Here is a 12,823-nt window from a genome sequence, read left to right as displayed (position 1 = left end):
TCCTTCCCACTAATTGGTGGCCTATAGAATACACCCAGTAGTGTAATGGCACCTCTGTTGTTTCTTAACTCTAACCAAATAGATTTTGTCCTTGACCTCTCAAGGACATCCTCTCTCTCCAGCACTGCAATATTCTCAATTAATATAACATTCCTGAATGAGTCTTGTGAATTTGTATCTCTAGTTCCATTTTTATAAAGTATTACATGCCTACATGCTTTTAGTTTAACCTTCGACTTGGATCATGCAGTTCATTGGTGCCGTTTCATACAGTAGCATTTTGCTGATATCCTTTTAGTCTGCCCTTGTACTAATTGGCAAATGAGGAATCTAACTGTACACTAGATGGGATGTTTTTGTTTCTTCGTATATAGCTATAGCTTTCACAAATTCAGTTTATTGATGTTGCTATTTTTCTATTGTGTTTGATCAGCTTTTTCCCAAGAAATCTCATGCAGCTGGGATCTCCTCAGACTTTGAGTATCAGGTTTCTGCCATCAGATCCTAATCATTTCTTTATTGGAACAGATATTGTGAGTAGCTGCAAACTATTAATATAATAAATTTTTTCTAATACAAATGAAAACCCTATGGACACCACCGATTTACTTATGCCCCATTTTGTTGAATTCATGTTAAACGTAAGCTAGAACAGATTCAAGTATGAAATATGAAAGGAAAGAAAGAAAAATCAATTGACTCTTTTTGTTAGTGTTAACTAAGATAGATCATCCATTAGGGCAACAGGAATTTCAGATTTACAGCATCTGCAGTATTTTGCTTTTTGTTTTATTTTTTAATGCACTGCCACTTCTTTTCCAGGAAGGCCCACCATGAAGAGATTCTACTCTTCAACGTGATTTTCATTTGGCTCTCTTCCCCTATTCACCTTCATTGTTATCTGTCTCCCTTGTTGTGTTTGATTGTGTGTTCGCTAAAACACTTTCACAGCCACATCTCTTTTCTCAGCAACTATCCCCAGACGTGGATTCCAGTTTAAATTCCGCCCACTCTGTTTCAGATCCATCCAGGATCACAGATAATCACAATACATCATTAGTATTGGTATTTAATTCAATGTGATATTCAATGATACTCTACCAGTACTCTCGCTGCTTCATGAGATCCACCCTTTCCACCATGTGCTACCACATACATGTTCTCTTCACAGCACCGACTCACTTTATATCAGAGCTGGTTTCTGACAAATTACATTTCATCCTTCGCTTTATCCAGCACTTTAACAATAAACCTTTTCCTTTCAGGTGGCAAGGACCATGAGCTTCAACGATGCTTGGATAGCAATGCCGTTGCTGACTCCTATTCCCCTTTACTTTCTTCTGACCCCATCTCTCCTTATAATCACAGCCTTTGTCGTATTTTCACTATCCCCTCTGACCTTCCCCTCTCTGACCCCGAAGGATCCGTCCTCAGCAAAGATCTCAGCATCATCCCCTTACGCCCCCACCTCAACAAACTTCGAGCTAGACCTGATGCTGAGCTCTTCTTCCACCACCTTCGCCTCCATACCCACTTGTTTGGCCAGGAGGCTTCACCCACCACAGCGGACCCTTTCTTTTGTCGTCTTCACCCTCCACAAACCTGGCTGAACTTGTACTCACATTGAACAACTTGCCCTTTAACTCCACTCACTTCCTCCAAATGGAAGGTGTCACTATGGGAACCCGCATGGGCCCTAGCTTTGGCTGCCTTTTTGGATGTGTTGAGCATTCTTTGTTCCAGTCTAACTCTGGTCCCCTCCTTGACCTCTTCTTCCGGTACATAGAGAACTGATTTCTGTTCTCGCTATGAGCTGGAGAATTTCATTAATTTTGTTTGGAAATAAATAGAAACTGGCATTCTATGGGAAGAGACATTTTGTGCTACCAAATAAAATGGGGGGCAAACCAGTACTTTGAGATTATTACTAATTATGACATATTTGAGGTAATCATTTCTACTCTCTTAACAGGGTTTTGTGAGCCATGGTACACGTCATGGCTTGCAAGTAGCTCCAAAGCTGTACAAACCTCAGATAAATGGTGCCAGACCAGTTCAAGTCACTAGTATCGACTTCTGTCATTTTGGAAAACCAATGTTCCTGGTAAGAATATTATCAGTCTGAGTTTGATTTACTCAAATGCATTATTCCTTTTTCCTTTGACTTGACAGGCAACAAAGATGGGCTATTCTTTTCCTTCTCCTTTTCCCCCCTAGTTTTTTCCCCCTCCCCTCTCCTGCAGGGTTGACTCTTTGTTGGGATGTGGTACCTCATTCAAGTGATCATTCTTTATGTGTGAGGCAAGACAGTGAGTGTTAGCAGCCTTTTACCATTGGTCTAATCCTGACTTCACTCAACTTCCACACCTGTAGTTCTAGTAGGGAAAGTGATCAGGAGCGGGAACCGTGATTTACTTTTTTTCCCCTCTTCCCTGTTCAAGGGTTCTGAACCCAGCTGTAGCATTCCAGCCTCAGCTGGCCTCAGTCTCCTTGGGCTGCTGGCGAGAAAAATTAGCCACACTTCCCATTCCTAATTTCGATTCAGCAACTTCTGTTGGAAATAAACAAGGCTCTTCCTATTCATGACCTCAGGCTGGAGGAATGTCTCGGCCTAACAGAAACCTGGTGTTACTAACATTAGCAAAGCTTAACATTGAAAACCCAATCACAGGGTCATCTACAGGTGTAAAAGGTACTGCAGATAAATGTGGTCACTTTTATAATGGAATTGTCCATAGTACCAGGTTGACATAGTAGTTTCAGTGCATTTTGTAATGTAATGTTGTGACCCACCTACCATTTTTGATATGTAATAGATGTCCTGTTAAGGACATTGGGTAAAATATAAACTGAAAACTGTGTTACCCTAATTGAAGGGGCATGAGTATCACTGTACAGATACAAATCTCCTGTTAGAAATCCCATAAAGCTGCAGATTGTTTTTATTTCAAGGATTACAGTAAATTAATATCAAACAACTCTATAGCTGATGCATGTAAGAAATCTAGAGAGCTCGGATTACTGAATAGTTGGACAAACACTAAGCCTTTGAAGACAAGGGTGTCATGCATCACAGAAAATGCAGCCACCAGTATGTGACCGTATCAAAATGGCCTTGGATTTTGTTTCAAAGTCAGAATGGTTTAAAAGGCCGTTTGTCATGTTGCCTTGCAGGTTGGGTGTTCAGATGGAACAATTAGACTGCACTCAGTGACAACAGAGCGTCCCGTTATGCAGTGGAATGAAAGCACTCAGGGCAGATCAGTCCGCACTGTGCTGTGGGCACTAACACGACCTGGCATGTTTTTTGTTCTTGACGCATCATCTCGTGTTTATGTATGGGACTTGTTGCAAAATGATTCTAAACCAGTTGCACAGGAAAGCCTTCAGCCTGATAAGTAAGTACAATGATTTCAGTAAAACTAAAGCTATAAGCTCTGTTTCTAGTAGCTATTGCACTGCAAAACTGCACAATTTTTAAAAAATCAAAAGGTGGTAGACCAGTTGTAGACTGATGGGACCCATATTCACGTTAGAGCGCCCCAAGCTTATGATGTTGGCTGGGCCAGTGGAACGCGAAAAGGAGGCTGGAGACTGTCATAGAAAGTGAGTTTCTTATACTTATACCTGGCTGGTGTAAGCAATGAAGGCTAAATAATGCCACCTCATTTCTACTGGCCATTTTCACCTTTGCTACAGACACCAGGTGTTCCAGTTTCTTCTGAACGCAAAGCACGCTGCTCATCCAGACATGCATACATTGTGCAGCATCTATGCCAGTCCCAAATCTACTTTCTGTTACAAATGTGCCAGTTCATTGATGCCAACAGTGAATAGATCAGATAGCAGGGGACAAGAAATCTTTGGGTGATCTATGAGGAGTAGAAAATTTTAATTTCTGAAAAGAGGAAAGAGCACCATTTTGCAATGTTTTTAAATAAAACTACTAAGTAACTATGAACAACAATTGTTGATTCTCCTTTGTTATTCTTTGAAAAAATCCTGGTAACTTAGTAGCTCAGGATTGTGCTATTTTAATTTTTGTTAAGTATTGCTTATGTACAAATCACATTAATGTCTTCGCTGAAAAAAAGTTATTCTCATTGTGTTCTGCACAAAAATTCTATATTTATTTCACAAAGCTCGTAAAGATAAGGGCTCATGGGGTTGGGGGTAATATATTAGCATGGATAGAGGATTGGTTGATGAACAGAAAAGAGAGACTAGGAATAAACGGGTTATTTTCAGGTTGGCAGGCTATAACTAGTGGGGTACCGCAAGGATCATTGCTTGGGCCTCAGCTGTTTACAATCCATATTAATGACTTAGATGAAGGGACTGAGTGTAATGTATCCAAGTTTGTTGACGATACAAAGCTAGGTGGGAAAGTAAGCTGTGAGGAGGACACAGAGTCTGCAAAGGGATATAGACAGGTTAAGTGAGTGGGTAAGAAGGTAGCAGATGGAGTATAATTTGGGGAAATGTGAGGTTATTCACTTTGGTAGGAAGAATAGAAAGCCAGAATATTTTTTAAATGGTGAGAAACTATTAAATGTTGATGTTCAGATGGATTTGCATGTCCTTGTACATGAAACACAGTCAGTTAACCTACAGGTACAGCAAGCAATTAGGAAGGCAAATGGCATGTGGGCCTTCATTGCAAGGCGGCTGGAGTACAAGAGTAAGGAAGTCTTGCTGCAATTGTACAGGGCTTTGGTGAGACTACACCTGGAGCACTGTGTACAATTTTGGTCTCCTTACTTAAGGAAGGATATACTTGCCTTTAGAGGCAGTGCAATAAACATTCACTGGATTGATTCCTGGGATGAGAGGGTTGTCCTATGAGAAGAGATTGAGTAGAATGGGCCGATACTCTCTGGAGTTTAGAAGAATGAGAAGTGATTTATTTGAAACATATAAGATTCTGAGAGGGCTTGACAGGGTAGGTGCTGTCAGGCTGTTTCCTCTGGCTGGAGAGTCTAGAACTAGGGGGCATAGTCTCAGGATAAGGGGTCAGCCATTTAGGACTGAGATGAGGAGAAATGTCTTCATGCAGAGGGTTGTGAATCTTTGGAATTCTCTACCCCAGAGGGCTGTGGATGCTCAGTCGTTGAGTATATTCAAGACTGAGATCGATAGATTTTTGGACTCTAAGGGAATCAAAGGATATGGGGATCGGGCAGGAAAGTGGAGTTGAGGCAGAAGATCACCATGATCTTATTGAATGGTGGAGCATGCTCGAGGGGCTGTATGGCCTACTCCTGCTCCTATTTCCTATATCTTATGCGGTATACCGCTCATTCCATATAGCTCACCCATCTATAGAAACCTTCAATTTCCTTCATCACAACATCTAACTGCCTCTTGAATGACTCCAGAGCTTTTGTCTCCACCATTCCAGATATTAATCACCCTGTGCATGAAGTTTTCTCTGACATCAGCCCTAAATGCGCTTTTCGCCAGTCTTTTTTTTTTATTCGTTCATGGAATGTGGGCTTCGCGGCAAGGCCAACATTTATTGTCCATCCCTAATTACCCTTGAGAAGGTGGTGATGAGCTGCCTTCCTGAACCTCTGCAGTCCGTGTGGTGAAGGTTCTCCCACAGTGCTGTTAGGAAGGGAGTTCCAGGATTTTGACCCAGCGATGATGAAGGAATGGCGATATATTTCCAAGTCGGGATGGTGTGTGACTTGGAGGGGAACGTGCAGATGGTATTGTTCCCATGTGCCCGCTGCCCTTGTCCTTCTAAGTGGTAGAGGTCGCGGTTTTGGGAGGTGCTGTCGAAGAAGCCTTGCCGAGTTGTCTGCAGTGCATCCTGTAGATTTTACACACTGCAGCCACTGTGCGTCGGTGGTGAAGGGAGTGAATGTTTAGGATGGTGGATGGGGTGTCAATCAAGCGGGCTGCTTTGTCCTGGATGGTGTCGTGCTTCTTGAGTGTTGTTGGAGCTGCTCTCATCCAGGCAAGTGGAGAGTATTCCATCACACCCCTGACTTGTGCCTTGTAGATGGTTGATAGGCTTTGGGCAGTCAGGAGGTGAGTCACTCGCCGCAGAATACCCAGCCTCTCACCTGCTCTTGTAGCCACAGTATTTATGTGGCTGGTCCAGTTAAGTGTCTGGTCAATGGTGACCCCCAGGATGTTGATGGTGGGGGATTTGGCAATGGTAATGCCATTGAATGTCAAGGGGAGGTGGTTAGACTCTCTCTTGTTGGAGATGGTCATTGCCTGGCACTTGTCTGGCGCGAACGTCACTTGCCACTTTTCAGCCGAAGCCTGGATGTTGTCCAGGTCTTGCTGCATGTGGGCACGGACTGCTTCATTAGCTGAGGGGTTGCAAATGGAACTGAACACCGTGCAATCATCAGCGAACATCCCCATTTCTGACCTTATGATGGAGGGAAGGTCATTGATGAAGCAGCTGAAGATGGTTGGGCCTAGGACACTGCCCTGAGGAACTCCTGCAGCAATGTTCTGGGGCTGAGAAGATGATCCTCCAACAACCACTACCATGTTCCTTTGTGCTAGGTGTGATTCCAGCCACTGGAGAGTTTTCCCTCTGATTCCCATTGAATTCAATTTTACTAGGGCTGCTTGGTGCCACACTCGGTCAAATGCTGCCTTGATGTCAAGGGCAGTCACTCTCACCTCACCTCTGGAATTCAGCTCTTTTGTCCATGTTTGGTCCAAGACTGTAATGAGGTCTGGAACCGAGTGGTTCTAGCGGAACCCAAATCAAGCATCGGTGAGCAGGGTTTTGGTGAGTAAGTGCTGCTTGATTTTTTTTTTTTTTTAATTCGTTCACTGGATGTGGGCGTCGCTGGCAAGGCCGGCATTTATTGCCCATCCCTAATTGCCCTTGAGAAGGTGGTGGTGAGCCGCCTTCTTGAACCGCTGCAGTCCGTGTGGTGACGGTTCTCCCACAGTGCTGTTAGGAAGGGAGTTCCAGGATTTTGACCCAGCGACAATGAAGGAACGGCGATATATTTCCAAGTCGGGATGGTGTGTGACTTGGAGGGGAACGTGCAGGTGGTGTTGTTCCCATGCGCCTGCTGCCCTTGTCCTTCTAGGTGGTAGAGGTCGCGGGTTTGGGAGGTGCTGTCGAAGAAGCCTTGGCGAGTTGCTGCAGTGCATCCTGTGGATGGTGCACACTGCAGCCACAGTGCGCCGGTGGTGAAGGGAGTGAATGTTTAGGGTGGTGGATGGGGTGCCAATCAAGCGGGCTGCTTTATCTTGGATGGTGTCGAGCTTCTTGAGTGTTGTTGGAGCTGCACTCATCCAGGCAAGTGGAGAGTATTCCATCACACTCCTGACTTGTGCCTTGTCGATGGTGGAAAGGCTTTGGGGAGTCAGGAGGTGAGTCACTCGCCGCAGAATACCCAGCCTCTGACCTGCTCTCGTAGCCACAGTATTTATATGGCTGGTCCAGTTCAGTTTCTGGTCAATGGTGACCCCCAGGATGTTGATGGTGGGGGATTCGGCGATGGTAATGCCGTTGAATGTCAAGGGGAGGTGGTTAGACTCTCTCTTGTTGGAGATGGTCATTGCCTGGCACTTATCTGGTGCGAATGTTACTTGCCACTTATCAGCCCAAGCCTGGATGTTGTCCAGGTCTTGCTGCATGCGGGCTCGGACTGCTTCGTTATCTGAGGGGTTGCGAATGGAACTGAACACTGTGCAGTCATCAGCGAACATCCCCATTTCTGACCTTATGATGGAGGGAAGGTCATTGATGAAGCAGCTGAAGATGGTTGGGCCGAGGACACAGCCCTGAGGAACTCCTGCAGCAACGCCCTGGGGCTGAGATGCTTGGCCTCCAACAACCACTACCATCTTCCTTTGTGCTAGGTATGACTCCAGCCACTGGAGAGTTTTCCCCCTGATTCCCATTGACTTCAATTTTACGAGGGCTCCTTGGTGCCACACTCGGTCAAATGCTGCCTTGATGTCAAGGGCAGTCACTCTCACCTCACCTCTGGAATTCAGCTCTTTTGTCCATGTTTGGACCAAGGCTGTAATGAGGTCTGGAGCTGAGTGGTCCTGGCGGAACCCAAATTGAGCATCGGTGAGCAGGTTATTGGTGAGTAAGTGCCGCTTGATAGCACTGTCGACGACACCTTCCATCACTTTGCTGATGATTGAGAGTAGACTGATGGGGCGGTAATTGGCCGGATTGGATTTGTCCTGCTTTTTGTGGACAGGACATACCTGGGCAATTTTCCACATTGTCGGGTGGATGCCAGTGTTGTAGCTGTACTGGAACAGCTTGGCTAGAGGCGCAGCTAGTTCTGGAGCACAAGTCTTCAGCACTACAGCTGGGATGTTGTCGGGGCCCATAGCCTTTGCTGTATCCAGTGCACTCAGCCGTTTCTTGATATCACGTGGAGTGAATCGAATTGGCCGAAGACTGGCTTCCATGATGGTGGGGATATCGGGAGGAGGCTGAGATGGATTATCCACTCGGCACTTCTGGCTGAAGATGGTTGCAAACGCTTCAGCCTTGTCTTTTGCACTCACGTGCTGGACTCCGCCATAATTGAGAATGGGGATGTTTGCAGAGCCTCCTCCTCCCGTTAGTTGTTTAATTGTCCACCACCATTCACGACTGGATGTGGCAGGACTGCAGAGCTTTGATCTGATCCGTTGGTTGTGGAATCGCTTAGCTCTGTCTATAGCATGTTGCTTCCGCTGTTTAGCATGCATGTAGTCCTGAGTTGTAGCTTCACCAGGTTGGCACCTCATTTTTAGGTACGCCTGGTGCTGCTCCTGGCATGCTCTTCTACACTCCTCATTGAACCAGGGTTGATCCCCTGGCTTGTTGGTAATGGTAGAGTGAGGAATATGCCAGGCCATGAGGTTACAGATTGTGCTGGAATACAATTCTGCTGCTGCTGATGGCCCACAGCGCCTCATGGATGCCCAGTTTTGAGCTGCTAGATCTGTTCTGAATCTATCCCATTTCGCATGGTGGTAGTGCCACACAACACGTTGGATGGTGTCCTCAGTGCGATGACGGGATTTCATCTCCACGAGGACTGTGCGGCGTTCACTCCTACCAATACTGTCATGGACAGATGCATTTGCGACAGGTGGATTGGTGAGGACGAGGTCAAGTAAGTTTTTCCCTCGTGTTGGTTCGCTCACCACCTGCCGCAGGCCCAGTCTAGCAGTTATGTCCTTCAGGACTCGGCCAGCTCGGTCAGTAGTGGTGCTACCGAGCCACTCTTGGTGATGGACATTGAAGTCCCCCACCCAGAGTACATTTTGTGCCCTTGCTACCCTCAGTGCTTCCTCCAAGTGGTGTTCAACATGGAGGAGGACTGATTCATCAGCTGAGGGAGGACGGTAGGTGGTAATCAGCAGGAGGTTTCCTTGCCCATGTTTGACCTGATGCCATGAGATTTCATGGGGTCCAGAATCAATGTTGAGGACTCCCAGGGCCACTCCCTCCTGACTATATATCACTGTACCGCCACCTCTGGTGGGTCTGTCCTGCCGGTGGGACAGGACATACCCAGGGATGGTGATTGAAGAGTCTGGGACGTTGGCTGAAAGATATGATTCTGTAAGTATGGCTATGTCAGGCTGTTGCTTGACTGGTCTGTGGGACAGCTCTCCCAATTTTGGCACAAGTCCCCAGATGTTAGTAAGGAGGACCTTGCAGGGTCGACTGGGCTTGGTGTTTTGCCGTGTCCGGTGCCTAGAGGTCCGATGCCGGGTGGTCCGTCCGGTTTTATTCTTATTATGACTTTTCGTAGCGAGATTTTACAACTGAGTGGCTTGCTAGGCCATTTCAGAGGGCAATTAAGAATCAACCACATTGCTGTGGGTCTGGAGTCACATATAGGCCAGACCGGGTCAGGGCGGCAGGCTTCCTTCCCTAAAGGACATTAGTGAACCAGATGGGTTTTTACGACAATCCGGTAGTTTCATGGCCATCATTACTGATACTAGTATTTTAATTCCAGATTTTTATTTAATTAATTGAATTTAATTAATTAATTGAATTTTAAATTCGCCAGCTGCCGTGGCGGGATTTGAACTCATGACTCTGGATTTTAGTCCAGGCCTCTGGATTACTAGCCCAGTAACATAACCACTATGCTACCGTACCCACATAGCACTGTTGACGACATCTTTCATCTTTGATGATGATTGAGAGTAGACTGATGGGGTGGTAATTGGCTGGATTGGATTTGTCCTGCTTTTTGTGGACAGGACATACCTGGCAATTTACCACATTGTCGGGTTGACGCCAGTGTTGCAGCTGTACTGGAACAGCTTGGCTAAAGGCACAGCCAGTTTTGGAGCACATGCCTTCAGCACTACAGCTGGGATGTTGTCGGGCCCATAGCCTTTGCTGTATCCAGTGCACTCAGCCGTTTCTTGATATCACATGGAGTGAATCGAATTGGCTGAAGACTGGCTTCTGTGATGGTGGGGATATCGGGAGGAGGCCGAGATGGATCATCCACTCGGCACTTCTGGCTGAAGATGGTTGCTGGCTGAAGATGGTTGCAAACGCTTCTGCCTTGTCTTTTGCACTCACGTGCTGGACTTCGCCATAATTGAGGATGGGGATGGTCATGGAGCCTCCTCCTCCCATTAGTTGTTTAATTGTCCACCACCATTCACGACTGGATGTGGCTGGACTGCAGAACTTTGATCTGATCCGTTGGTTGTGGAATCGCTTTGCTCTGTCTATAGCATGTTGCTTCTGCTGTTTAGCATGCATCCAGTCCTGTGTTGTAGCTTCACCAGGTTGGCAGCTCATTTTTAGGTATGCCTCGTGCTGCTCTTGGTATGCTCTTCTAAACTCTTCATTGAATCCTGGCTTGTTGGTAATGGTAAAGTGAGGAATATGCCGGGCCATGAGGTTACAGATTGTGCTGGAATACAATTCTGCTGTTGCTGATGGCCCACAGCACCTCATGGATGCCCAGATTTGAGCTGCTAGATCACTTCTGAATATATCTAATTTAGCATGGTGGTAGTGCCACACAACACGTGTGGACACTGTACCTATGTCTTGTCTTGTGGTTGTGATTTAGCTTGAAATAGCGCTTAAGATTAACTTTTTCAATCCACTTAGTATCTTGTATACTTGTATAAGATGCCATCTAATTCACCTTTTATGGCTGAAGAGCTTTACTAACCTTTCCTCGTAACTGTCCTCTGACACTAGGGATCAGCCTCTTAGCCCTTCTCTGCATTCCTTCCAGAGCTTGGATTGCTTCCCTTGTGCTTGAGTGACCAGAATTGAATGCAGTCTGACTGGAGCACTGTACAACTCCCATATGATGGGCTCAGAGTTGTACCCTATTGATCTTTCATTGTGGCTCAGTATTCCGTTTGCTTTGTTGATTGCTGCAATGTAATAACTGGACATGATCATTGTTGAGTCTGCTATCATTCCTTGATCTTTTTCAGCTAGTTCAGCAACATTCAACAAGTATGCCCCCTATTTTTCTTTCATTGCATAAGACTGTGCACTTACCTGCATTGAATTCCATCTGCCATAGTTCTGCCCATTTGCAAATATTGTTTAGTTCCTTCCATAAATCCATGTCCCTTAGACATTTTAATTAAATTTGGACAAGTTTGTTTTTTCAGTTCATCTTGTTCATAATATTTTACACCGAAGATTACAACAGTTATTAATGTCAGTCACTTCTTAGTTTAAATGTGATGATGCCTTTGGTACCATATGCAGCATTGTGCAGTCTGTGATATACTAAAACCCATGAGATTGGATTTTCTAGCGATGAAGATGTCCCTGCAGCACGTAAATGTCTCCATTTCAGCCCTTAAAATTTATTCTGAAGGTAATTTTACAAAAAATGTAAATAATTTTTATATTTCTGAATCTTTTTTATCACTGAGGTTTTCTACTTGTGTTTATGGTGTAAAGAGAAAATATATGAGCTGCCCACTGAATACAATATTTTAGCATCTACATTCTGGAATGTTTGATGGTGTTTGTGCCCTTGTACTTAAATTGAGCCTTGGCCATTAATTATTGATCTATTCCTTCCCCCATTAACAGGATTACAACCATAGCTGTTCTAGGTGATCCAGAGAAACCAAGTGCATGTTCAGGTCTCATGTTGGCAAAGCAGTCTGGAACAATTGAAATCCAATATCTAAAGAAGCAGTGGTCAGAGCCTCATCTGGATGAACTGGAAACATTGCACTATATTCTGCAGCAAACTGTATAGAATTATGCACAGACTATAGGAAGGACTTTACGAGATCACGGAGCAGTAAGCACAGCCATGGGTGCTGGTTTGTAAATGCTACTTTTTGTACAGTCAGCTGTTTTTGTAAAAGTTATTTATACATTTTCATTATAGTAAATGTCACATAAAAAGTATTTATAAAACCACTTGGTTTGTAGGATTTTAATTTTTTTATCCTATTACTATATATTGACATGCAAATACAAAATACATTTTTTTTTGTAGCTCACTGAATATGCCTGACTAGTATTGGAGTCATCACAGGATATCAACAAGTTAAAATTGCTAATGTGGTTTCTAGTTTCACAGCTTTAAGAATCCACAACACTAATAAAATACCAGTCAATGCCAAAAAGTACAGCACTAATTATAAATGCTAAGCAACAACTCTTGTCTTTATTCGTGATGAGTGCTGACATATACTGTGTGCGGAAACTGTTCCATACAGAATTTATCCCATGTGATAGAACTCACAACAATCACTGTTGTGACGTAAGTTATGTATTCATAAGAACATAAGAAATAGGAGCAGGAGTAGGCACACAGCCCCTCGAGCCTGCTCCGCCATTCAATCAGCTCTTGGC

The 12,823-nt window shown here is 44.8% G+C and overlaps 1 protein-coding gene across 6 annotated transcripts in view; it reads left to right on the top strand.

Moving 5' to 3' along the window:
- Window positions 1–12,385, top strand: part of dync2i1 (dynein 2 intermediate chain 1) — a 94,875-nt gene extending 82,490 nt beyond the window's left edge. For all 6 annotated transcript variants that reach the window (XM_068007968.1, XM_068007984.1, XM_068007975.1 and 3 more), the window contains 4 exons: window positions 434–533; window positions 1,973–2,104; window positions 3,175–3,398; window positions 12,047–12,385. In XM_068007968.1, the coding sequence (XP_067864069.1) occupies window positions 434–533; window positions 1,973–2,104; window positions 3,175–3,398; window positions 12,047–12,218 (628 nt within the window). In that variant the 3' untranslated portion in view covers window positions 12,219–12,385. The remainder of the gene's footprint in view (window positions 1–433; window positions 534–1,972; window positions 2,105–3,174; window positions 3,399–12,046) is intronic.
- Window positions 12,386–12,823: the final 438 nt, after the last annotated feature.

This window comes from Heptranchias perlo, chromosome 2, assembly GCF_035084215.1.
Source record: "Heptranchias perlo isolate sHepPer1 chromosome 2, sHepPer1.hap1, whole genome shotgun sequence".
NCBI lineage: Eukaryota > Metazoa > Chordata > Chondrichthyes > Hexanchiformes > Hexanchidae > Heptranchias > Heptranchias perlo.
Note: the sequence above shows the minus strand (reverse complement) of the source record. Positions and strands in the feature narration are given on the sequence as shown.